The sequence below is a fragment of the Lynx rufus genome, unplaced genomic scaffold (genome assembly GCF_022079265.1).
Source record: "Lynx rufus isolate CCGP_SWC_20201006 ecotype Redwood Valley unplaced genomic scaffold, mLynRuf1.p SCAF_14, whole genome shotgun sequence".
Taxonomy (NCBI): domain Eukaryota; kingdom Metazoa; phylum Chordata; class Mammalia; order Carnivora; family Felidae; genus Lynx; species Lynx rufus.
Window position 1 is genome coordinate 64,364,105 of NW_025814828.1, and position 24,718 is coordinate 64,388,822.

Here is a 24,718-nt window from a genome sequence, read left to right on the forward strand (position 1 = left end):
TATTTATTTTGAGAGAGAGACAGAGAGGAGAGAGAAAGAGAGAGAGAGAGCTCAAACAGGAGATGGGCAGAGAGAGAGGGAGAGAGAAACAATACCAAGCAGACTCTGCAGTGCCAGTGTAGAGCCCAACACTGGGCTCAATCTCGCAAACTGTGAGATCATGACCTGAGCCAAAATCAAGAGTCAGACCCTTAACGGACTGAGCTACCCAGGCTCCACACACTGGATATTCAGTCGTTGCTAATACCTTGAATATAGCGGACACTCAGTAAATATTTGTTAGGCTAACTTATGACTGGTTTTGAAATTAGTAGTTTAAGTGTAAGGGAGTTACTAACTTGCATGTGTCACTTTTTTTTCTCTTCTGGTTCTTGCTCAGTATGTCCCACTTTCCCCTATTTCCAAACTAACTCCTAGCTGTCCATCAACATGGAGCCCTAGTTAGTGGTGGTTGTATACTCTTACAGAAAAATCAGTGAGCATAACCATTGGTCCCTTTCTGCATTCAAGTCACTGTATTAGGCACTGTGGAGAGAAACCAAAGAAATACAAACATATATGCCTTCTGTGTGCTCATTTTGTACCCCTAGGGCTAAAGCAGGCCTCTTACCTCAAAACATGCCCCCCCCAAAAATCCCAAGAACTGGACTTTGTGGTATAAGATATCACCAATTTGCCATCTCAACATGACCTTACTCTAGAATATCTTGCAGCTAACTACAGGTATAACTTCTGGTCTTGAGAACAAACCAGCATGAAACTATGTACTAAACTTGGGCTCTGGAATCATTCAGACCTAGGGATATGGTAAAAATCCAGGCTTTACCATCAAGTGTGCCCATGAATGTGACCATGAGCAGGTTACTGAACCTCTTTGAACCTCAGTTCCCTCATCTATAAATAGGGGAATAATACTTCATAAACTTATCGTGAGAATTAAAAGCTAGTACATTTGAAGCACTTGGCACAGAGCCTGGTACATAATAAGTGCTTATTAAGCGTTGTTATTTTTTTATTTTTAAAGTTTATTTATTTAGTTATTTATTTGTTTTGAGAGAGAGAGAGAGACAGTACACGCCAGGGAGGGGCAGAGAAAGGGAGGGAGAGAAAGATTCCTAAGCAGGCTCTGAGCTGCCAGCACAGAGCCCGATTCAGGGCTCAAACTCATGAACTGCAAAATCATGACCTGAGCCGAAACCAAGAGTTGGACACTTAACCGACTGAGCCACCCAGGCACCCCTATTATTGTTGTTTTAACCCACGGTTGCTGTGAGAATTAAATGAGACAATAAATATAAGGTACCTAGCTTGGTGTATGGCACATAGCAAGAATACAATAAATGACCCCTTTCTTCCTTTCTCCTCTCCTCTTTCAGCTTGAAAGATTTGGTGATTTTTATTTTGGCCAATCAGACTTGCACTCAAGGGAGTGAATAAGGGTGGTATGGTGAGCCACTGAATATCAGAATCTAAATGTTAACAAAAAGGGCTGTCGTGCAATAACCCAACCATGCTGTTATCAGTCTGCCATCCTTCCTGTTTCTCTAGGCAGCCTTTCCTGATGTCAACTCAACCAGTTAATCTCTCAGTCACTTGACATGTGGCTATATATACACACAAATATGTGTGCATGCATCCTGTGCTGCAAGACTTTAGAGTCAAGTTTATCTGAGCATGTTGTATGGTCTTTGTGAAATGCTGAAACTATGCAAGTTTAAGTCCTCACAAAACAAGGAACATGAAATAGTTCCTTAGAAAATATTTACCCATGAAAGAGATGTACCATGCTTTCCTATACAGTGTTTTATAGTTTTCCATGTGTTTTCATAAACATTATATCATTTGATCATTAAGACAACCCTGGAGGTAGGTGTGGCAGGTACCATTATTATTTCTATTCCAGATGAAGAAACTAAGCTTCAAAAGGAGCTTGTTGGCCTACTTGCTAGAGGTCACCCAGTTTATTAGTGGCAGAAGAGGGCTTGGAAGAAGCTTCTCTGCTCTGACTTCAAGCATTCTCATAATCATCTAAGTTTTGGGAACTAGATATCTTATAGTTAGGATTTGAAATATTGCAATAACCATTAAATGCCATACCACCCTTATAGTTGGTGGAAAGAGTGGGACTGTTTTATAGATAGGGAAATAGAGGTGCCTACAACTACAGAATTGCACTAGAGAGATAATGGTGGAACTGCATTGAAACTCTTTGTCTTGTACGTTATCTTTTATTCATATAATGGAAGGAAAGGAGTTTAGTAACTCAATTGTATCACTAATATTGGATAAAATACAATTTATCGTCTTCTTTCCTTCCTCCCTCCCTGTCTTCCTCCTTCCCGCCTCCCTCCTCTCTTTCCTTTTGTCTCTTCCACCTCTTCTCTTTTTTCTCTGTCACCTCCCTCCTTCCATCCATTCTTCTTTAGTCTCTCCTTTTCTCCCTCCCTCCATCTCTCTTTCCCTGTCCCCCTGCTCCTTTCTCTCTTCTTTCTCTCCCTCTCCCTCTCCTTTTTTCCCTTCTTTCTTTGAAAACTAGTTTATTTTCAAAATAATTCTCACCATTTTTGAGCTGATGAATCCAACGCTTCCTCAGTTCTTCAGTTGGGGAGAAGACATAAAGAGGCCCTTCATCATATACAACCTGAGGCAATGGACACACAGACTTCAGCAGTTAGGATTCAGAAAAAAGAAGAAAATTTTTGAAAGAAATAATCTTAAGCTACAACTTTGTATATTCATAGTGGAAAACAAAGAAAGTTAGTGTCTTCAGTCAGCAGTGGAGCTGGGGTCATGTAAGCTGTCTGATAAATTCCTGAACAAATTAATATCCAGGGTAGTAGGACTTAGGGGCCTTAGCTTTTTAAATGGTCCTAGATCCTCTTGACCTGTGTTTCAATTTGTGTGTAAACATAGTTCATAATATTTCCCTCTACTCATGATGGAGACAGGATTTGTGTTTATCCAACAAAGAATATGTTATGATCTTATTAAACTTTGTGTTTGTATAGGAGAGAATTGAAGTAATGATTTGTATAACTTAAGTCTTCATCGGTACATATGGATTATAATATGTAACAAAATTTTAACTCAGAGCTAATTTTCCTCCCGTGCCCTAGTGGCCTCCCATTGCCAAAATAAACCAAGTTTGGAACCACAAAAGAGTAAAGTATATATTTACTTCAAAAAGAGTAAAGTATATATTAAGCATTGTCATCAAATCAAACAGTATTTTTTAAAAACTTCACATGTACAAGGCATTGTGTTTGGTATTGTAGAGGTGCATGAAACATGTGGTTCCAATCCTCACAGACATTACATATTGGATTCTGAAATCAAATGTAAATTAACTTGAATTAATTAATGGTATTATCCACTAGCCCAGCCAAGCAACATCATCTTGTTGAAAAACAACAGTAGTAAAAACGATGTCTAAAACACTCCTCCTTCATAGGTTTTGTAAATTTTGATACAGTCAAGGATGTGAACAAGATCCTTGCAAATTTTTCTTTTTGCTTGTTAGTCTTGCTGTGCTCATAAATCCATGACAGAAAGCCCCCTCCCCTGAGACTTTCCACTTCCTTTTCTGGCTTTCACTGTTTGCAGAGGCTGCTATATTCACAACATATGACCTACAGAGTTTTCAGGATGTAAGCAAGCCAAACTGAAGGTTGAATCTGAAGCTCTTGCTCTCCCTCACGGATTAAAATGCACCTATGAAACAGATATCTATGTGGCTTTTCAGTTATTTCAGACTTGAATAGAATTTAGGTTTATGTATAAGTCTAATAAGCCTTCCCCATACTGAACTTCCTAATACTACTCCTTCCCTCCCCTTTTCTGTCTTTTCAACCCACATGACCACCATTAGACAGATAGGCAGAACCAGAAGGAAGTGAAATGCTCACTCAACAGAGCATCTTTCTTAATGTAGTTACCATAGACAAGACACGCCATAATACAATTACTGCCATTATGGATTCTCTTTGAGGTGTAGGGACTAAAAGGTACTGTGTTAAATTGGGAAAATAGAAAAAAAAAAACAAACACTCTTAGCCCATGTCAGTGTCATTTCTCACTTGAGTGTCCTTATCCACCTCAACTTCTGTTCACTGGGACCTAGTATTCTTCACTGTGCCCTGCACCCCATCCCTAATTATTACATTACGGGTACCTTTGAGAGCTGGTGAGAGAAAATACCTTACCTGGAAGGGATAAGGGAACCTTTCAATGATTGAAATCTGCTCCATTTCACTGGATTCTTCACCCCTTCTCTGCAATGAAAGAAGAAAGCACATGCCACTGTGGAAAACAGTGTGGAAGTTCCTTAAAAAGTTAAAAATAGAACTACCTTATGATTCAGCAATTGCACTACTTGTCATTTACCCAAAGAATACAAAAACGCTAATTCAAAGGGACACATGCACCCCTATGTTTATAGCAGTATTACTTAAATAGCTGAGATATGGAAGCAGCTGAAGTGTCCATCCATTAATAAATGGTTAAAGAAGATGTGATATATAGATATATATAGATACAGATATAGACATATAGATGTGTGTGTGTGTATACACACACATACAATGGAATATTATTCATCCATTAAAAAGAGTGAAATCTTGCCATTTGAAGCATGGATGGAACTAGAGAGTATAATGCCAAGTAAAGTAAGTCGGACAGAGAAGGACAAAAAACATATGATTTCACTCAATATGGAATTTAAGAAACAAAATAAACAAGCAAAGGAAAAAATGAGAGAGAGAGAGAGAGAGAGAGAGAGAGAGAGAGTCAAAGCAAGAAACAGATAAGTATAGAGAACAATTTGGTGGTTACCAGAGGGGAGGTGGGTGGGTGTTGGGTTAAACCAGTGATGGAAATTAAGGAGTGCACTTGTGATGAGCTCAGGGAAAGTATGGAACTATTGAATTACTATACTGTACACCTGAAACTAATATAACACTGCCTGTTAGCTAACTAGAATTAAAATAACAACTTAAGGGTGCCTGGGTGGCTCAGTCGGTTGGGCATCCGACTTCGGCTCAGGTCGTGATCTCATGGCTTGTGAGTTCGAGCCCCACGTTGGGCTCTGTGATGACAGCTCAGAGCCTGGAGCCTGCTTTGGATTCTCTCTCTCTGCCTCTCCCCTGCTCATTCTCTGTCTCTCAAAAATAAACATTAAAAAAAACAACTTAAAAAAGAAGAGAGCATGGTTGTTAATTGATACATTGCTGTCTTTTGGATTTCCTTGGGTACTGGGAGTCCTTTGCAGTGGCTCCAGAAGACATTCCTGCACAGACAATTCTTATTAGAGATTGCTTCCTTTAACCCAATAGGGACACATATCCATAAGAACCAGCACATATGTGTTCAAAAAAAAAAAAAAAACTCACGCATTTCAAACCATCAAGGAAAGGGAGGTTAATCAGTGGTGCTGGGACAAACATTTTACCACTAATATTGGTATGTGTGTTGAGGGAGAGTTAGGTGGCTATTTCACACCATACACCAAAGTAAATTCTGGATGGATTCAAGAGGTAATATAAAAATGGAATTATGAATGACTGAGAAAAAAAACATAAGTGACTGTATGTATAATCTTGTGGGAGACAAGGCCTTTCCAATATAATGCTAAAGGTTAGAAACATTAGGAAAAAGATGAAGTAATTTGATGGCATAGACTTTAAAACCCAGTATGGTAAAAATGAACAAGTAAAAAACACCATAAAATTAAAATATAAATGAAAAACTGGGAAAAATATTTTCAACACATATTACAGTTAAAGGATTAATACTCTTTTTAAAAAAAATGTTTATTTTGACAGAGAGAAAATGAGCAGAGGAGGAGTAGAGAGAGAAGGAGACAGAGAATCCCAAGCAGGTTCTGCACTGTCAGCACAGAGCCTGACATGGGGCTCGAACTCACGAACTGTGAGATCATGACCTGAGCCAAAATCAAGAGTCAGACACAACTGACTGAAGCACCCAGGCACTCTAAGCATTAATACTCTTAATATATCAAGATCTCTTAAAAAGTACTAAGAATAAGGTAAACATTTGAGCAGAAAATTGGGCAAAAAAATGTGCAGGCAATTCACAGATGGAAAAACATAAATAAGCTGTAAGACATAAACATTCAACCTTATGAGTAACAAAAAATTGCAAAATAAGTCAGAAATGAAATATCACTTTTCTTGGCTGCCAAATTAACAAATATTTAAAATGTCTGATACTGGAAAGAATGTAGAGAAATAGAGATACTCTCATACATAGCTTGTAGGAGTGCATGAAATTTAAATTCCACTTCTAGAAAATAGAATATAAAGATAAACATAACCAAATTGTACAAATTTAATAAAGGGAAGAACAATATTTTACTTCTAGGAAGTTATTTTAAGGAAATGAATAGTAAATGTACATAAAGATGTATGCAAGGATATTCTTTTTTTATATATATATATGAAATTTATTGACAAATTGGTTTCCATACAACACCCAGTGCTCATCCCAAAAGGTGCCCTCCTCAATACCCATCACCCACCCTCCCCTCCCTCCCACCCCCCATCAACCCTCAGTTTGTTCTCAGTTTTTAACAGTCTCTTATGCTTTGGCTCTCTCCCAATCTAACCTCTTTTCTTTTTTTTTTTTCCTTCCCCTCCCCCATGGGTTCCTGTTGAGTTTCTCAGGATCCACATAAGAGTGAAACCATATGGTATCTGTCTTTCTCTGTATGGCTTATTTCACTTGGCATTACACTCTCCAGTTCCACCCACGTTGCTACAAAAGGCCATATTTCATTTTTTCTCATTGCTACGTAGTATTCCATTGTGTATATAAACCACAATTTCTTTATCCATTCATCAGTTGATGGACATTTAGGCTCTTTCCATAATTTGGCTATTGTTGAGAGTGCTGCTATGAACATTGGGGTACAAGTGCCCCTATGCATCAGTACTCCTGTATCCCTTGGGTAAATTCCTAGTAGTGCTATTGCTGGGTCATAGGGTAGGTCTATTTTTAATTTTCTGAGGAACCTCCACACTGCTTTCCAGAGCGGCTGCACCAATTTGCATTCCCACCAACAGTGCAAGAGGGTTCCCGTTTCTCCACATCCTCTCCAGCATCTATAGTCTCCTGATTTGTTCATTTTGGCCACTCTGACTGGCGTGAGGTGATATCTGAGTGTGGTTTTGATTTGTATTTCCCTGATAAGGAGCGACGCTGAACATCTTTTCATGTGCCTGTTGGCCATCTGGATGTCTTCTTTAGAGAAGTGTCTATTCATGTTTTCTGCCCATTTCTTCACTGGGTTATTTGTTTTTCGGGTGTGGAGTTTGTGCAAGGATATTCTTAACATGGTTATAATATCAAGTTGGAAACAAATGTGTAGTAATAGGTCAGTTAAACAAATTGCAATATATTCATAATAGAGAATACCACATAGTCATTAAAATCACGTTATTAAAAAGTATCTATTGTCATGGGAAAATATTCCATATATTGTTAAATTGAAAACATTACAAAGCAAGACGTTTAGTATGATTCTATGTTTTCAATACCTAACATATGGGTGCCTGGCACACTTAGGCAGAAAAGCATGTGGCTCTTGATGTTGGGGGTGTGAGTTTGAGCTCCATGTTTGTTGTAGAGATTACTTAAATAAATAGACTTAAAAAATAAATGTATAACATACATATTAGTATGAATATGTGTGTTGTTAGTGGAGAAAAACATCTGAAATTCTGTATACCAACATACAATAGCTGTTTTACCTGGATAATGGGATTATGCATGGTTTTATCTTCTTTATTGTGCTTTTTAAAGTATTTTATAGAGTTTCTATAATAAGGAAAAATAATAAATGATATTTTTTTTAAAAAATTCAATCTGAAATCTGTAAGTGTTATGCCTCAGAGAGCCTCTGGGAAATGAGAGGAGACTAAACCTTGAGTTATTAAAGAATCTCATGGCTCAGAGCCCTAGATTCTGGCCTTCAGACTAACTCAAACCTATAAATCCGATCCTGGTATCTGAGACAGTAAAACTAATAATCTCTGATCAGTTTGAAAATTTTAAATATTGGGGCCTCTCTATGGCTGGCTCAGTTGGTGGAGCATGTGACTCTTGGTCTCAGGGTTGTGAGTTCAAACCCCACCTTGGGTGTAGAGATTATTTTTTAAAAATAAAATCTTTACAACAAAAAGAAAATTTGATATGTCGTCTTAAAATTGGTGTTAGGAGTTTTCAAGGTTAAATGAGTTGTTCTGCATCTGGGTGGAAAATGCTGAGACTCAATATAACCAATATGTGGCAGAGTGAAGAATTTTATAAGGGAGATTTACCATATTGCATAGCATCACCATTTTATTTGCAGAGAACTGAAGCGTTCCAAGTTTCTTAACCACTACACTCCTGCTCTGACAATGGCCTCTACTTACCGGAATCTGTCTTTCAGGGGGAGGATTTTTTTCAGGAACCACTGTTTCAACGCAGGTGATCTTCTCAATATCTATTGAACCCTTCTTACTGCCTCTTCTCTGAGAAAGAGAATGAGGAAGAAAATGGAGAAAGGTTAAGACTGATTAAGCAACTAGATGATTAGATTTTGTTATCTAATAATTCAACATAGTGAGGTGACACCCACAGTCTACATCAGGACCTGTCATTTTGAAAAAAAAAAAAAAAAAAAACTTCCAGATCTATTAATCTAATATTTTTTGACTATCAGATAAAGGAACATACTATAGAAGAGTGGATGACTGTGTGTGGCTTTACCATAAAAAGTAAGAAAGTAATTTTCTAGACTTGGATTTCATTCTTAACAACATTTAATGAATGATCACCAATTACAAGATTCCATGGTAAGATTTCATCCCTCCCACCCCTGCCAGCTTCTTAGCACCTTTGAATTTTTGCACCAGCATGGCTGTAGTTAGTTCAAGGATAGGAAACATTTTCTTTACTTTGAAATGTACCCAGGTCCCTACCACCTCACTCCTCCAAACAGAAAGGATCTACTTCCTTCTCAAGGAAGATCTAAGGCCAGGTCCTTGAAACTCAAGTTTCACAGCAGAGAAACTTACCCCACGTTCAAAGTCATACTCATAATAGGAAAGTTTATTCACAGTCAAGAGAAAGAGGCGCTTCTTGAAGTTTAAAGGTGATGTTTTCTTTTTCTGTTGGGATCGCTTGAGAAAGATGCTCTCCAGTATCACTGTAGCCATCGCTTCTTCTTTCTGAAACTCACTTGTGTGCTGTTGATAATGAAAGTTCTTGAGGACCCAGATCTTTAATCCTCATCCTTCCTGGTTTCCCCTCAGCCTGGCCATCTAGTTTCAAATGGAACAGAAATGTGCAAAGCTAACAAAGATCCTTCTTCCTACCTTGACATCTTCCTTCCACAGCCCCCACCTCTGTCAGTTTTCAGGTTTAATGGATGCACATTGAATTGGAGGACTGGTTCGACGTTGTGAGTTCACATACACTGGCTTTTTGTATAAGGCAATGGAATGCTCTGGATGTCAAATGACATGTACTTGTGTGCTTGGTAATGTCTAGAGGCAGCTTTATACTAACCACCCTTTTATGATATCTGTTAACAGCAAAAGCCTCTGTGCAGCTGTTGACTCTGATATTCCCAGAAGGGATAATGCAGGTGCCAGAACTCCACTGAGGCAGATATTGGACTTTCAGTTCCCAGTTTCCTAGACAGCGAATGTAATTTTTTCAAACACTGTCCCACTGGGGTCTGTAACCGAGGGGTCTAATGAGGATATGGAGGCTGCACCTGCAGGTATGGACATGTACTAACTGCCGCCCAACTGATTTTGCCCATCGGTCACTGGCTGAGCTACAAAGGATAGAATCTTTGTTCTAAAATTGAAAACCAATCTCTGGGGAGGAAGTTTTTGTTTTTTGGTTTTTCCTCCCTCCTTTTTTTTTTCTTAGATTGGTTCTTTTAGACAGTGTCATACAAAAGTGATGCAACTTAGTCTTATGGATGCCATCTCTGTTTATGAAAAGTAACTTATTCCACCCTCTCCAAACTTATAATACTCCAGAAAGATTCAGTTTAGGTAACTGAAGTATGGAAATGCAAAGACAGTTACAAAAAGTCACCATTTTTTTATTTGCACAAAACACGTTTTTATATAAGTTATTTGCTTGGTTTATGCACAATTGTATACTACTAATTCCATACCTTCCTTAGACAAAGTGAAACTATAAATACTGCCACAAAACAGAGCACAAATAAGTGCTGAAAAAATCACCAACCCCTCTCAAATTTGTTACAGGTGGGTTTTTTCCTTAAGGGGGGTGGCATTTTAAAAAATTAAAGTCCTTAATGATTTTGGTGACACCATGGATGCAAAATAAAGTCAGCATTTTTTTATACCTGTGAAGCACAGATTATTGCTCACATCAGGAGAGCAAGGGAGTGGTTTTTATCAAAGTCTGAGGCTATCCACACCATTGTTCTGCTCTTTCCTGTGGTGGAGAAGGTTCTATTATCATACTGGGGACACAAAAATAGGTTAAAGGAACACCACAGATGTTCAGAATGATCATTTATCCACCATGTCAATGCTACTGTCTTTTGGTGGTAGACTAATTCAATGGTTCATAACTCAATTGTTTATAAATTGTGAATGGTTCACAATTCAATGGTTTATAAATGATCTTTTGAGAAAAATTAGGCAAAGGAGCAAACTTTTTCCCATATCATGTCACACAGCTCCCTGACTCCCTGGTTTACATGGTCTCTCAGAGGAGTGACAAAGTTTACAACCAGAGTCCTCTTTAACACAGATTCAGCTCAAAGCCCACAGAAATTTCCTTCAACATTAAAACTATTCACTTTCCCAGAAGTAGCGGTAGCCCAGTAATAATACTATATTCTCAAGAATTGTCACTCATCAAGATCCTTGTAAAAATATTACTTTTTTTTCCATGGTGAATTCCAATTAAGTACTTTTCACAATCAAAAAGATTAGAATTACAGAAGATAAAATAAAAGAAAGTGAGCAGCATGACCAGTAAATTGGATCAGAAGCACCCCAACAAACTGCAGCCAATTTTGCTTCTTTTAGCTGAGTAAAGCACACCCATCATTTTACCTTTAGCTTTGTTGCAAGCTCTTGATGGACACATTCCCTGCTCTGACCTGGCATCCATCCACTTCAGTCTTGACGTCTGCTCTTACTTCCTATAAGATAGGTCCTTCTGGAAGCTGCCTCTGCTCTTTTTCTTTTTAGAACAAATCCAGTTTGTACAAGAGGAAGCCTTCTTCTCTTTCAAATGTCTGTGTTTGGTTAGGGTTTAGTGCTGGTCTAAGTATGAGGAAGTAAGCAAGCTTCTCACTAGCCATCACCCCTTCAAGCAAGGGGTGAAATGGCCTCTACCTCTAGATCATTGACCTAAAGGATTACCAGGATTTCCAAGGGCTAGCTGCACCCTCTTTGGCAGATTTCCTCCTATTCCTTGTGATCCAGTCCCTGCGCACACAGCCTGAAAATGTGGTAGTTCTTCCTTAGTCATCACTGATCTATCCACCAATAATGTGAAAGAAGGTGCATCTGTCCTTTATGTCTTCCTGAATGTTGCTTCTTTAGGTACTTATTGTGGAAGGTTCTAAGTTTTTTTTTCTAACTATTTCTGAAGCTGACAGTCAATTTGACCACAAAAGATGCACAGTGAGGGCTGACCCTCCAGTTCACTCAGGGAGTGGGGGTGGGGGTGGAAACCGGAAGTGACATGAATATTACACACACGCAAACACACATACATACTGCTGTTCATATAAAGAAAGAGGAGGAAAAGTAAAAGAAAGACACAGAGCTCTTCATTTAAAATTTAGAATTCCAGTATTATGTTCTCTTTATTAAACTACAAATGCAAGGATTTTCACGTGGACACCTTTTGCAGCCTCCCAGCTCCCTATGGAGCAGCAGAATTCAAAAAGTGGGTGCTTGTTAGTAAGAGTTCAGCCATCTTACAAACTGCACTATCCTAAAGCACTAATATGAAAAGCTCCTACAGGATGGGTACACTAAACCACCTTTGGTCCTATTATCGCTCAGGCTGAGGTAAACACTATTAGGAACAACACCAGAGCAATGTTCAGAAGACTACACAGCCTGCCTATGATTGGGAAGAGTCCAGGAGATGCTAGTTAGAAATACCCAGTCAGTCATAGTTCAAATAGCTACTTAGCCAGAGTATCCAAGAAATATCATTCTGTCTTTATTTCTCCTTTAAAGCATTAATTAATTGCCCCAAGAGTCTGTCTATTCCCTTTTCCTCCCAGGGGAATGGAAGGGAACTCCTGTTTCTCTCAATGCAGTCTACCTATCAGGCATTTTATACTCATTATTTCATTTATTTCTCACAACAAACTGATGAGGAAAGTGAGACTCATGGAGGTTGTGTGACTTGCCCAACCTCATCCATCTGTGAATCCATAGCCCTTGTTGTTTCTGTGACACCGACCTCACTCCTCCCAGAGGGATTTTTTTTTTGGCCTTCAATGAGTTGTGGTGCTATCCACCTCAGCACCTTGTCATCCCCCCTGGCTATCATCAAAGAGTAGTTGGGACAGACCCCTCTGCATCTTATAGGAACATTTGGCAAAAGAGGAAATGGTGGTAATTTCAGGGGATAAGAGAGAGTACAGGACCCTGGGGAAATTTTCCTCTGCAATAATCCTCCAAGCTAGAAAGGATGATTTATCACTATTAACTTTCAACTGTACTTTTCCCCACATGTGGACTCTTCTTAGTCCTACCAGATTTTCTTACATTTTAAATGTTTCACAAGGAGATCCTAACTAGTTCAAGATTTTTCATTGTTGAGATAAAAACACAAGATTTAAGTTGAACCCCCATCCACTCTTTGTCCCTAGGGTTGTTACTGCACACTGTGAATACAAAATTTTGATTGAATGTACTTTCTTTTATATTATGAAATGTTGCAAATAGACAGTACAGAGAATGACACTATACTTAGAAATGCACCACTTAGCTGTATAAAATCCCAACATTGTGCCATAATTGCTTCTGATGTTTTTCACAAATAAAATACCATCCATAGAGTCAAAACCTCCTTGTATACTCCTCTACAATCAATCCCCTCCTTCCTCAGAGGTTACCAATATCTTGAATTTTGTGTTCATCATTCCTAGGCATGGGTCTATATTATTACTGCATATGTAAATATCCATAAAAGATATTTAGTATTGGTTTGCATGTTTTACATTTCCATATAAGTGGTACACATTCTTCAGCAACTTGCATTTTTCTCAGCTTAATGTTTTATGATTTATTTTCCTTGGTAGTTCTAGCTCACACATTTTTATCTATTTTTATACGCATAAAGTATTCTATATCATGAGTACATCACACTTTATTTATCCGTTCTCCTACTGATGGATATTTAGGTTGATTGTTTTCAATTATAAACAATGCTGCCATGGACATCCTTGTACATGTGATCATAGTTTTCCACTCTAAGAATGAATTCCTAGTTACTCAAAGTGGCAAACCCAGGTCTGGCTTATCTGTTGGCCTATGTGCTTTGCGTTATCCCTTCTTTCCATTTCAGTCCTATCTTCCTGATGTTTTACTATGAAATCTGGTAGAATTATCAACTGTCTGAAATTAGAGTAGAGTATCATGGGCTAAATTTAGCTCACCAAAAATCTCTTCTCAGTTCCAAGAAGCATATCATAGGTTCTGATTGAGATTTTCACTGAGAATTTCCTGGAACCAGAAGAGAAGTCTTCTTTCCAATATAACTGTAGCAACAAAGAAACCTAATTGCTCTTGCTAAGTTCCCAAGAAGCTCTATTCAAGCACCAAAGAAACGTAATTATTTGATAAGCTTCATGCTCAGCACTATAAGGGGTGAGCTTTGTGATGAAGTCCTCTAGCCAAAATCAGTTTTCTGGCTGCATGTTAACCAGGGAAATTCTCATCTGCTATAGTCCTCTCCAAGAGGCCTCAGGTTTCTGGTTCTTCTGGTTCTTCATGTTAATATTTTACATGAGAGCCAGGTAGATAATCTGTAAGTCTGCACTCAACATCAGATTGGTGGTAATACTTTCAGCACTGTCCCTCGGCTCTCAGGGTGACTACTGGGGTCTTTCCATCTTTCACTCCAGACTTGAGTGGCCCTTTGGCCTTCTTTTTTGGTTTAGTTTTTGTTTCTGGTTTAAATATTTTATTTATTTTATCCTTCAATATCAAAATAACACATGCTCATTATAAAAAATGTTTCAAGGGGTGGCTGGGTGACTCAGTCGGTTAAGCCTCTGACTTCAGCTCAGGTCATGATCTTGTGGTTCGTGAGTTTGAGCCCCATGTCGAGCTCTGTGCTGACAGCTTGGAGCCTGGAGCCTGCTTCAGAGTCTGTGTGTGTCTCCCTCTCTCTCTCTGCCCCTCCCATGATCACCCTCTCTCTGCCTCAAAAATAAACATTAATTTTTTTTAATTTTACAAGAATATTAAAAAAGAAAACATCAATTATAAGCTCACTATCCAGAGGTATTAATATTTGGGCATATTAACTTCCATTTTTCCTGTGCATTTTTCTTATATTTGAGATCATACTGCACATGCAATTTGTAGTTTACTTATATTTCTTAACATTATCTACCTATCCATCCGACCAACACACGTTTTCCCCAAAATATCCAAAGGTTTTGTTTAACAGTATTCCTGATTATCTTTCCATGATATTAGGATCTCTATATAAGCATCATTCACCAAGTTAAAAAGTATATGCATTTTGCATTTTGAAATACATTGACAAAATAGTTTCCAGAAACATTTTACCAATTTCCACTCCAGATATTAGTTTTTGAGAGCCTGCTTCCCCAATCCTTTATTTATTTTCTGCTCCATTTCTAGTCAGTTTTATACTCTGTTTTTGTTGCAGACTAATCTGTGTTTTTTATTGAGCCAGTGATCTTGAACTCCAGTGTATTCCAACCTCCAACTTGTGTACAGTTTAACTTATCTTGACTCTCCAGAATTTCCTTCTTCTAGGAATGAGCCATATTGACAATCGTTTATTTTTCTTTTAGGGAAGAAAGGCAGTGATCTTTCTGAGGTTCAGATAACCAACAATAACTCTCAGGGTCTCTGATGATGGCTCTCAGAGAGTGAGAAGAAAAGCCTGCAATTAAGGCTTTTGTATTTCCAACACCCTCCCTCAGTGCACATGAACCTCTATAGAAACTGAAAGTCACACGTGGCCCATTTGTTTCAGGGTCCTCAGAGGAGTTCTCTCACCCCATCCCCTGATGGCTTCATTTGCATAACCAAGAGGCTTTGGGATGAATTAGGTCAAGGTCTTGTCTCTAGCTTCTTGTTGAGCACTGACTTACTGAAAATTATAGCTCTCCCTTATTCCCAGGAGTTATCGATCTGATCTCAATACAGCATCTTTGGTCAAAAAGCAGCAAGTATCTGATGACTCTTTGGAGAACATCCAAACTGATTTTCAAAAGGCATATCTTCCCCTTATACTAAGTCACTTCCTGGTATGGGTCTAGTCCACTGAAAGGAAAATCTCTATAGGAAATTTGCTCAAATGGAAATAGTAAATCATAGTACTGATAATTTCAAATTGCACTGAGACCCTAGAAGCAGACGGGAAATTGCATTACTTCTCACCATAAAGAGTTTACAAAGGATTCTAGCCAAACACATCACTGGTCAAGAAGAACAGGAATTTGTATTTTAATGCAGTTTAAATATCTGAATATAAAGGGGGTCAGAATAGAGCACACAGGGCTAGCCTTAAGAGATACTGTTTCGGTATAATGCTTTACGTTCCATGAGTATTTGCATTTTGTGGCTTTTGTGGAGGGTGTCATTGTTTTATCAAATAACTGAGGCTCCAGAGAGGCTATAGCACCCTTAGTTCAGGGGCTTGGCATGCAAAATGAGGGAAAGAGTAGAACTAGCACACAACTAACAGCACAGAGGACAGTCCCACAGCTTTATAGACCCTGCCTCTAGGCTTTGCTGCTGGCTTGCCTCTGGAAATGCACAGCATGGCATTGAGATTTTGAGCTTGGAGAAATGAGTGACCAGGATATGGGACCAGGATTCCCTTTGGAGTCTAATAGCCCACCCAAGGATGTCTTGATCAGGGTCAGCAATCCATTTTATTCTAAATGTCACACCATTTGCTCTAGGCAGGCCCTCTGGGGACACTAGCAGGTCTCAGGCAGAATAAAAATAATAGCAAACATGGAGATGCTAGTACTTACTATTGCCAGGCTTTGTTTTAACTGTTTTATATATATTAACATGGTTCCTACTCACAACAATCCTATGGGGAAGGTAGTAAAAAAGTAGTGGGAGAGAAAAAATGGAAAAAAGCAGGGGAAGAAAAGGGCAAGAAGAATCCAATGCAATTCAACAATTATTTATTAAGCACAACTCTGTTCTGGGGATATGGTAATGAACAAGATGAAGGGGGGTGTAAAGGGGAGTACAGGTAGAGAGAGGAGGAGGAGAGAAAGGAGAAAGGGGGTGGAAAGGAGGAGAGAAGAGAAAAGGAGAGGAGAAATAATGACAAGAGAAAGGAAAGCTGTGCACATGGCAGGCAATGGTAATAGGAAAAACCTTCCCCATGACCTCAGGGGTTGGCCACACTTTCTGGGCTGAGGCTGAGGCTGTTTTCCTCTGGCCCAGGCTCTTACCCTCATTACCACGAGGTTGGTGCACACATAATCATTCCAATAATCCAGCCCACTCCAGACTACATGGGCCTGATGCAGCCCAAGGCAGGTAGTTTACACCCTGGTTTAGACGGTGCTTTTCCCCAGTTTACACAGGTTGATGACCTATTGTGGCACGTGAACTTTTACTGTTTTCTCAATCTGCCTCCTACTTTTTCTTCTTCTAAGGGCCTCAGTGACACAAGTATACATTTTGGGCCTTCAAACAATCTTTTACCAAATGGCTTATTTTTATCCTACCACCACCGACAATATCACTTTCCTGCCAAGTTTTGCCAAGGTGCCCGTTTCCAACATTTGCTACCTGTTCAGAGGATCACCTCATGCCACTTTTTTCTCTTCTTGTTCCCCCCGCAACCCTACTCGGAAAGGACCCTTACATCCCATTCTGATCATTGGAAAGGACCACCAGGGCCTTGTGCTGATGACACTCCCACCCTCTGTCAGCCTTCTCTGCCAGCAGAGGATATGGCACCAGCCACACTTTCTCGCCAGCCTTCAGGGATCCCATGAAAAATAATTGTTGCTGCTGCCCAGCCTCTGCCATGCCCCAGACCCACCTCAGTCCTGACTTAATGCAGGTAGCTTTCCAGATGCATTGAGATGCCAGGACTTTGAAGGTGTGACTCGATCTCAGAAGACACTGGCCCTGGAGACATATTCTTACAATCCAGAGAGGAAGGACAGTCTGAGCAAACCCCACCCTTTCACAGCCACTCAGTTCCCTTTTTTTGTTTCCTGACTTAAACCGATGTCTTTTTTTTCTTCTCAGCAGCATGGTATCTGGTTCCCTGCCTCTGTTCCTATACCACCCCCCCCTCCCCGAGCCCCCAGCTGTCCCCGCCCTTCATTTGCTTGAGACCTCTGACACTACTATCTTAAGTCTGCTCTGAAAGAAACCTTCTCAACATTACTTGGGACAGTGAGACTCTAGATGGGTCTGGGTTGAGCAGACAGGTCATCAGGCTGACCTCCCCAAGGTGAAGGGACGACATGCCTAAAGAACTGTGGGGATATTCAGCAGAGAGAGTGGAGACTTACAGGAAAGAGGAGAAATGCAGACCTTCAAAGATGTATCAAAGGGTCTAATGAGGAAGAGTCTTTACAGTCTCATGTCCTTGAAGGCAGAGGAGATTCAAGGTCACACAGTTAAACTTGATAATGAAAGATGGAGACTGCTCACAAGGGGACCCCCAAAGTGCAGAGCCTGAGAGAGGTAGAGACAAGACTTCCCCCTGCTGAGTCATTTTCTAAGAAAGCATGTTTTTCTACAGATAAAAATGTACAAATGTAAGCCCTCACAAAGACCTGTGCCCTTCCCCATTTTCTGCGGATGTTAATTTTCTCCATTTCAGATTCTGCCTCAGGGATTAACTCTTTTTTTTAAATTTTTTTCAACATTTATTTATTATTGAGAGACAGAAACAGAGCATGAGCATGGGAGGGGCAGAGATAGGAGGAGACACAGAATCCGAAGCAGGCTCAAGGCTCTGAGCTATCAGCATAGAGCCCGACTTGGGTCTCGAACTCACAAACCATGAGATCATGACCTGAGCCAAAATCGGACACTCAACCGACTGAGCCACCCAGGTGCCCCTCAGGGATTAACTCTTAATTTACACCTTTTTCTTTAATTCTGTAAGTCTATAAACCAGACTAAGTGTGTTAATTGAAGCCTGAATGTTTCCTCAACTACTTCTTAGCCTGTGTTCTGGCCACAATCATCTCTTGGAGGATTCTCCTAGGAAATGAAGACAGTACTGGCTGCAGACCAGGATGGCGGCAGAGCCCCTGCTGACTGGTTGGCTTTCCCACCTTGACACATCAGGCACTGCCATATTTACTTGCCCTACATGCTGTATCCTAAGATCACAGATCTCACTAGAAGTGTGTCAGAAGTCTTAAGGCAACAAAACTTTTTAAAACACATTTTGTAGGGATGGTAGAGTGGATAATCGTCACATCTGCACAAGATAGATATATCCTTTCACTAGTCACTTCTGAACAGCTGCTCTGGTCCTCTGACTGAGAGTTGGTCACAGACATTCTCCTCCCCTCCCCTTTTCGTCAGTCAGATGCTACCTGTTGTCACATGGCCTATCCCTTCTCGAGAGCCATCTTGGGGTGGAGACCGGAAATTGATAAGCATACAATGGGGGATCTGGAAAAGGGAGAGTGAGACAAGGGGATAGGGTAAAATAAACCTATGCACTTTTTTACCATCTGCCCATGAGCCTTTCCCTAACACATTTCTCTAGATGACAGAACGGCTGCACCCAAATAGTGCAAATAAATGGCCTAGTGTCGCCTCAGAAGATTCCCGATGTAATGTAAGGTTTTTTTGGGTGATATCCTGTTGAACATTTTTTAATGAACTTTGAGGAAGATATAGGAAGTAGCCTAGCTAATCTGGGAATGGGCAAGGCTGTTATGAGTTAGATTGGATGACAGAACTGGAGCAATCAGTTTGCAAAAAAGGTCTTGGTCACCTGGTGTGATAAGCCAACTTCAACCAAGTGTATTTTACCAAAGCTAAGGGATGTGCCCCATAATTGGGCACCGAATTGAACTTCAAAGGACTCCAGGTGAAAGTGGGATTGCAGTAGCATTTGTGAAAATGGTTCATAGGTTTTTGCTGATAATGATCAAGAGAAATGTCAGGTCAGTAACATGGCTGCCAGAAAATCCAAGGTCATATTAGGCTTCCTTGTATAAGTAAAATATCTAGACAGAGGAAAGTGAATAGGTCACCTACTCTGCAAGGTGAGGCCATATCTAGACTCTTGTGTTAAGTTCTGAGTGCCTTGTCTTAAGAAAAATTAAGCAGGAGTATGTCCAAAACAGAGACCAGGATTAGTGAAGGAAATCAAAACCAAAGCCATGTTACACAAGGTGTAATAGAAAGAACTAAGGTTGATTAGACTAACAGGGGCCATGTTCATTGTCTTCATTTTTCCATTTGACTAATGTCAAAACCCTGTAGAAACTCTTCAAATGTCAGTAAGACTGCCTAAGAGCCTAAAGAGAAGAAGAAAATGTCAAGACTATGGGCTGGCTGTTTGGCAAAGAAAGTTTTAGGAAATGTAGCAGGTAGTGGTAATGTTTTTATTGTCTCCTTCCCAGAGACCATCCAACAAAAAGAGGATGATCAGAGAATCAACTCTGGACTCATGGGTATTCCTGGAGAGTTATGCAAGCATGAGATCCTAAGCTTTCATAGTTCCTTAGCCCTTAGTCACTGGTACCCCTTCCAGAGTCCCTGATCAATTCTCTCACTTCATCATCCTCTACCCTGCAGATGCCCCTGCTTCCCCCATGTGATGTTGTGGTTAGGTGCAAGGCTGTGGTGTTAGAACTACCTGGGTTGAGATTTCAGCTCCACAAAATAATCACTTGTATTGTGCCTGAGTTTCCTTACCTGTGACATGTTCATAACAGTACGCAATATATGGATTGTTAGGATTACAAGAGGTAGTATATAAGGTGTTTAGGAAAATGCCTGGTATATAAGAAGTCCTCAATAATTGTTAGCTATTATAATTACCAGGCCACAACAGCCATATTGTATAATGTTAAAGAAACCCAGAATCTGGAGTCAGATCACCTGTGTTTATATCCTGGCTCCACTAAATACTATTAACATTGGGCAAAATGTTGAATATACTATTTGAATAGCTTATGGCCTCAACTTTCTCATGTGTAAAATGGGAATAATAGTACTCCCTACCTCTTAGAATTACTGTATTTTATGAAACAATCAACTTTAACTTTTTTATTAAATTTTTTAAATATTTATTTTTGAAAGAGAAAACACAAGCTGGGGAGGGGCAGGGGGAGAGAGAGAGAGAGAGAGAGAGAGAGAACCCAAAGCAGGATCGATGTTGTCAGCACAGAGCCCCATGCATGGCTTGAACTCGCAACCTGGGATCATGATCTGAGCCTAAGTTGGAGACTTAATGGACTGAGCCATTCAATTTAAATTTTTTTAATTTTTTAATTTATTTTTGATACACACACACACACACAGACAGAGCATGAGTGGGAGAGGGGCAGAGAGAGAGGGAGACACAGAATTTGAAGCAGGCTCCAGGCTCCGAGCTGTCAGCACAAAGCCTGACACGGGGCTTGAACTCGCGGACTGAGAGATCATGGCCTGAGCTGAAGTCGGAAGCTCAACCGATTGAGCCACACAGGCGCCCCTGAGCCATCCAATTTTATTTATTTATTTTTTTAATTTTTATTTTAAAAAATTTTTTTTAACATTTATTTATTTTTGAGACAGGGAGAGACAGAGCATGAACAGGGGAGGGTCAGAGAGAGGGAGACACAGAATCTGAAACAGGCTCCAGGCTCTGAACTGTCAGCACAGAGCCTGACGCGGGGCTCAAACTCACGGACCGCGAGATCATGACCCGAGCCAAAGTCGGCCGCTCAACCGACTGAGCCACTCAGGCGCCCCAAGCCATCCAATTTTAAATACTCAGTGCACTGAAGTCTTTCTCTGCTAGACTCTTTTTTTAATTTAATATTTATTTTTGAGAGAGAGAGCAAGCGAGCAGGGGAGGAGCAAAGAGAGAATCTGAAGCAGGCTCAGATTCAGTCACTCAGCCGGAAACAGGCCCAGGCACCCCTCTGTTGGACTCTTGAAACCTAGCACATGCCTTCTGCCAGGTACACAGGAAGGGAAGAGCGGTGGATACTTTCTATCTCTGCCTGTTTATTGCTATTGCGGTAAGTGAAAAGTTTCTTTGTCTCTTCAGAACAGCAGCCAGCTTGCTCCTTCAACAAACGGGTGCTTTTTTTTTTTTTTTGCAAAGTACAGTACTTTGTAATTATATATTTATGAGAGTGTATTTGATTATTTGATTGTTGTGTCACTCTCCTAGAAGAGTGCCCAACACAGAATAGGAATTCAATAAACATTTGTTGAATGGACCAAACAGCCACGTGATAAATGAAATAGGGCACTGGCTCCCTCCAAGCCAATCCCTCCACCAGCAGTTCACTGTCAAAAGACGTTCCCAGTGTCCTTGAAGTGGGACAGTAATGGCACATGGGTGAGTAGGGCTGTTCCATTTGGCCCTAGTCCTTGCTTTCCTTGGAGATAGGGACAGGGAAGCCCAAGGGTCTAGAATGAGCGCTGCTTCCTTCATTTAACGCTGCTACCTAGCGGCGTCCACTGAAAGTGATGAAGTGAGGAAACATTGCAAAGAGGGAAGACCGGAGGAAGTCAAAGACAGGATCCGCCTCCGGCCAAACCTTTTCTTAAACTCCCGCCCACGGCTACCAAGCAGGTCATCTCAGTCGCCAGGGGGCGGTGCTCACAGAGCCTTAGACTCTATGGTCATTTTCGCCAACTCCCATGAGCAAGAGCGACCAGAAACCTCCTATATACTTCCGTTTCCGGCCTGGCCTCTCTCTTTCCGTGCCGATAGCCTTCTCGCAGCCATGGTAGGACCTTGGGGAGGGTCCCTGTAACATCCAGTTTAATCTTCTCATACCCTTTGACGGTGCCGTCCCAGGATGGCTCTGGGCCCACGCGTGGACTCGATGTACCAAAGAAACCCAGTGTTGCTGGGGTGGACCCCGGAGGCACTGGGCTTTGGGGCCAGGAAATGAAGCGATGGGATCAAAGAGGTAGTTAGGTGGGGGTGGAGGGAATGTGCTGACTTTGGGGCTCACAGGAGGCCGCTGTATTGGAAGCACTTGCGGCTGTACCACCTTCTAGTCGAGTGTTGTGTGCTAGCGAGGAATCTTGAGAGTCAGGCTGTCATGGGATGTCTTAGCTTCAGCTGGGTAGGTCAAGGCATTGTGCAGTTTTATCTGATAACCCTGCTCATTCTAAACTGTGTGCTTACTAGGTGAACGTTCCTAAAACCCGCCGGACTTTCTGCAAGAAGTGTGGCAAGCACCAACCCCACAAAGTGACACAGTACAAGAAAGGCAAAGATTCTCTTTATGCCCAGGGTAAGACAGTCTGTATGTAATTTGGTTTTAATGCATCATTCGTATACTAGTATAAGAAATGAGCGGTCCTGTGCGCCCTCTCCCCTAATTTGAGTATTGATAATTACGCTGGGAAAACCAAGATAAAACCTGTAAGAAAAGAAGACTTTACCATGTGGCAGTTGTGATTATCTTTGGTATACCATAACAAATAACTTTATTCTCCCAGGAAAGCGGCGTTATGACAGGAAGCAGAGTGGCTATGGTGGGCAAACTAAGCCGATTTTCCGGAAAAAGGTTAGTAGTAATTACTGTTTGACATGGCTGCCTACCTACTGTGGTAAAGACATTGCATTTTTCTATGGCCCACATTTCTCCAGTACAGGTGTGTGTCAGTGAAGTTCTCTGTTAACCTGCAGTGACCTGTCCAGTAGGCAGTGGAGCTGGGAATGCAACCCAGGGCTGACCCTAGTCTGCAATACTGTATCATCTCAGTGTTTTATTCTTTTTGTCCTTCCCTTACTGAAAAGGCAAACATCAAGTTAAATGAATGCGTCCTGCCTTCCTAAGAACTGAAGTTTGAGTACATCACTAAATCTTTTCCTTTGCCCTGTTTCCTGTCATGCGTTAGTGAATCCTCAGTCTTTGCTTGCAGTAAGAATTACTTGCTTACTTTGTTTTTCAGCTCAGAAGCCTGCAGTCAGCTATCTCATGAACTTGTAAAGCTCTTTAAAATTGTCATTTAGGCCTTCCCACTGGTCTGAATTTTCTGTCATTCTCATCCAGGCCAAATGAGTTTCTTTTCTGCCCCAGGTGATTGGCTACCCCTTAAAGTACACAGTGCCTGGAACAGCATTCTTACGAACACAGCATTTCTTTTGGTGCTTTGCTCATTCAGCCTAGTTTCAGAAAATATCAAGGAATAACTAGCATTCATTTAGGTGCTGTAAATGGTTTGATCTCGAGGTGGTAAAAGGAATACCTGATAGCCTTTTCACATTCAGCTAATTTGTTTAAGATGGGGAGATTCTGCCTAGGTTTTGGCTTTTTTGTGAACTGTGAACTGGTAGCAGTAGGATTCTTGTTATAGGAGTAGGCTTAAAAAGTTTATTAGTGGACCTTGAGTTAAATGATACAGCTGAATGCACATAAATTGTATACATAGTTTTATGTAGTCTCCGGAGAATAGATTAAATAACAATTATTAGCCCTATTCAATGAGAAAGTTGGGTTTATTTCATAGTTTCATGCACTTGGTTGACCCATTTCTGTCATTTGAAAAAGCTTTCCTTTAAGTAGTACTTAACCCAACAGTGCTATTTTTGAAGAAAGATTTTCTCTAGTGATTTATGAAGGGTTTGACTTAATTTTTTCCAGGCTAAAACCACAAAGAAGATTGTTCTGAGGCTTGAATGTGTTGAGCCCAACTGCAGATCTAAGAGAATGCTGGCTATTAAGAGATGCAAGCATTTTGAACTGGGAGGAGATAAGAAGAGAAAGGTATATAATTATGGGTGGAGGGTGCAATCTTTTCTACTGGAAGAGGTGAACATTTCTCCCCACTTACTGATTGTAGAATCAAGAATTGGGCAATCCTCTTAAAATACCTAGATCCATTAGCTGAAGGTATGAGGTTTTTGGTGTTGGTTTTGGCATGAGTAGTAGAAGGATAATGAAGTGACTTAAAAGATGGTGATCACTTTAGGGACGGAGGGTCTACTTGGAGTAAAGTTTCTTTGCAACATTAAAAAAACTCACTTATTTTCTGTTCCATTACAGGGCCAAGTGATCCAGTTCTAAGCTTCATATTTTGTTATGAAGACAATAAAATCTTGAAGTTATGTTCACTTCATTTGGTTGCAGTTGGTCTTTTGAGCATGAAATAAACTAGCACCCTCAACAAAATTCTGTTCGTGGGGAAATTTATGGTTGATGGTTCTTTTGGGTACTGTGCTCATTTTGGATTGAATCTAAACTGGTTGAACTCACATGAGACATGATTTCTCAGTTTTCACCTCAATTACTTGG

General features: G+C 40.4%; 2 protein-coding genes across 8 annotated transcripts in view; one reads left to right on the plus strand and one right to left on the minus strand.

Moving 5' to 3' along the window:
• The window catches only part of BTK (Bruton tyrosine kinase), a 32,636-nt gene extending 15,203 nt beyond the window's left edge, over positions 1 to 17,433 (minus strand). The window contains exons 1-5 of one of the 7 annotated variants that reach the window (XM_047076302.1): positions 17,305 to 17,433; positions 9,078 to 9,248; positions 8,433 to 8,531; positions 4,203 to 4,271; positions 2,560 to 2,641 (exon numbers count right to left, since the gene is read on the minus strand). In XM_047076302.1, the coding sequence (XP_046932258.1) occupies positions 2,560 to 2,641; positions 4,203 to 4,271; positions 8,433 to 8,531; positions 9,078 to 9,218 (391 nt within the window). In that variant the 5' untranslated portion in view covers positions 9,219 to 9,248; positions 17,305 to 17,433. Of the gene's footprint in view, positions 1 to 2,559; positions 2,642 to 4,202; positions 4,272 to 8,432; positions 8,532 to 9,077; positions 9,324 to 11,111; positions 13,758 to 17,304 lie in introns of those variants that run through there. The other 6 variants (XM_047076301.1, XM_047076304.1, XM_047076300.1 and 3 more) reach the window with 6 other exon arrangements.
• A 4,651-nt stretch (positions 17,434 to 22,084) lies between these two features.
• RPL36A (ribosomal protein L36a) lies at positions 22,085 to 24,595 on the plus strand. The gene is made up of 5 exons (XM_047076312.1): positions 22,085 to 22,195; positions 22,606 to 22,711; positions 22,920 to 22,987; positions 24,068 to 24,190; positions 24,470 to 24,595. Exons 1-5 carry the CDS (start codon positions 22,085 to 22,087, stop codon positions 24,488 to 24,490), a joined length of 429 nt encoding a protein of 142 aa, XP_046932268.1. The 3' UTR covers positions 24,491 to 24,595.
• Positions 24,596 to 24,718: the final 123 nt, after the last annotated feature.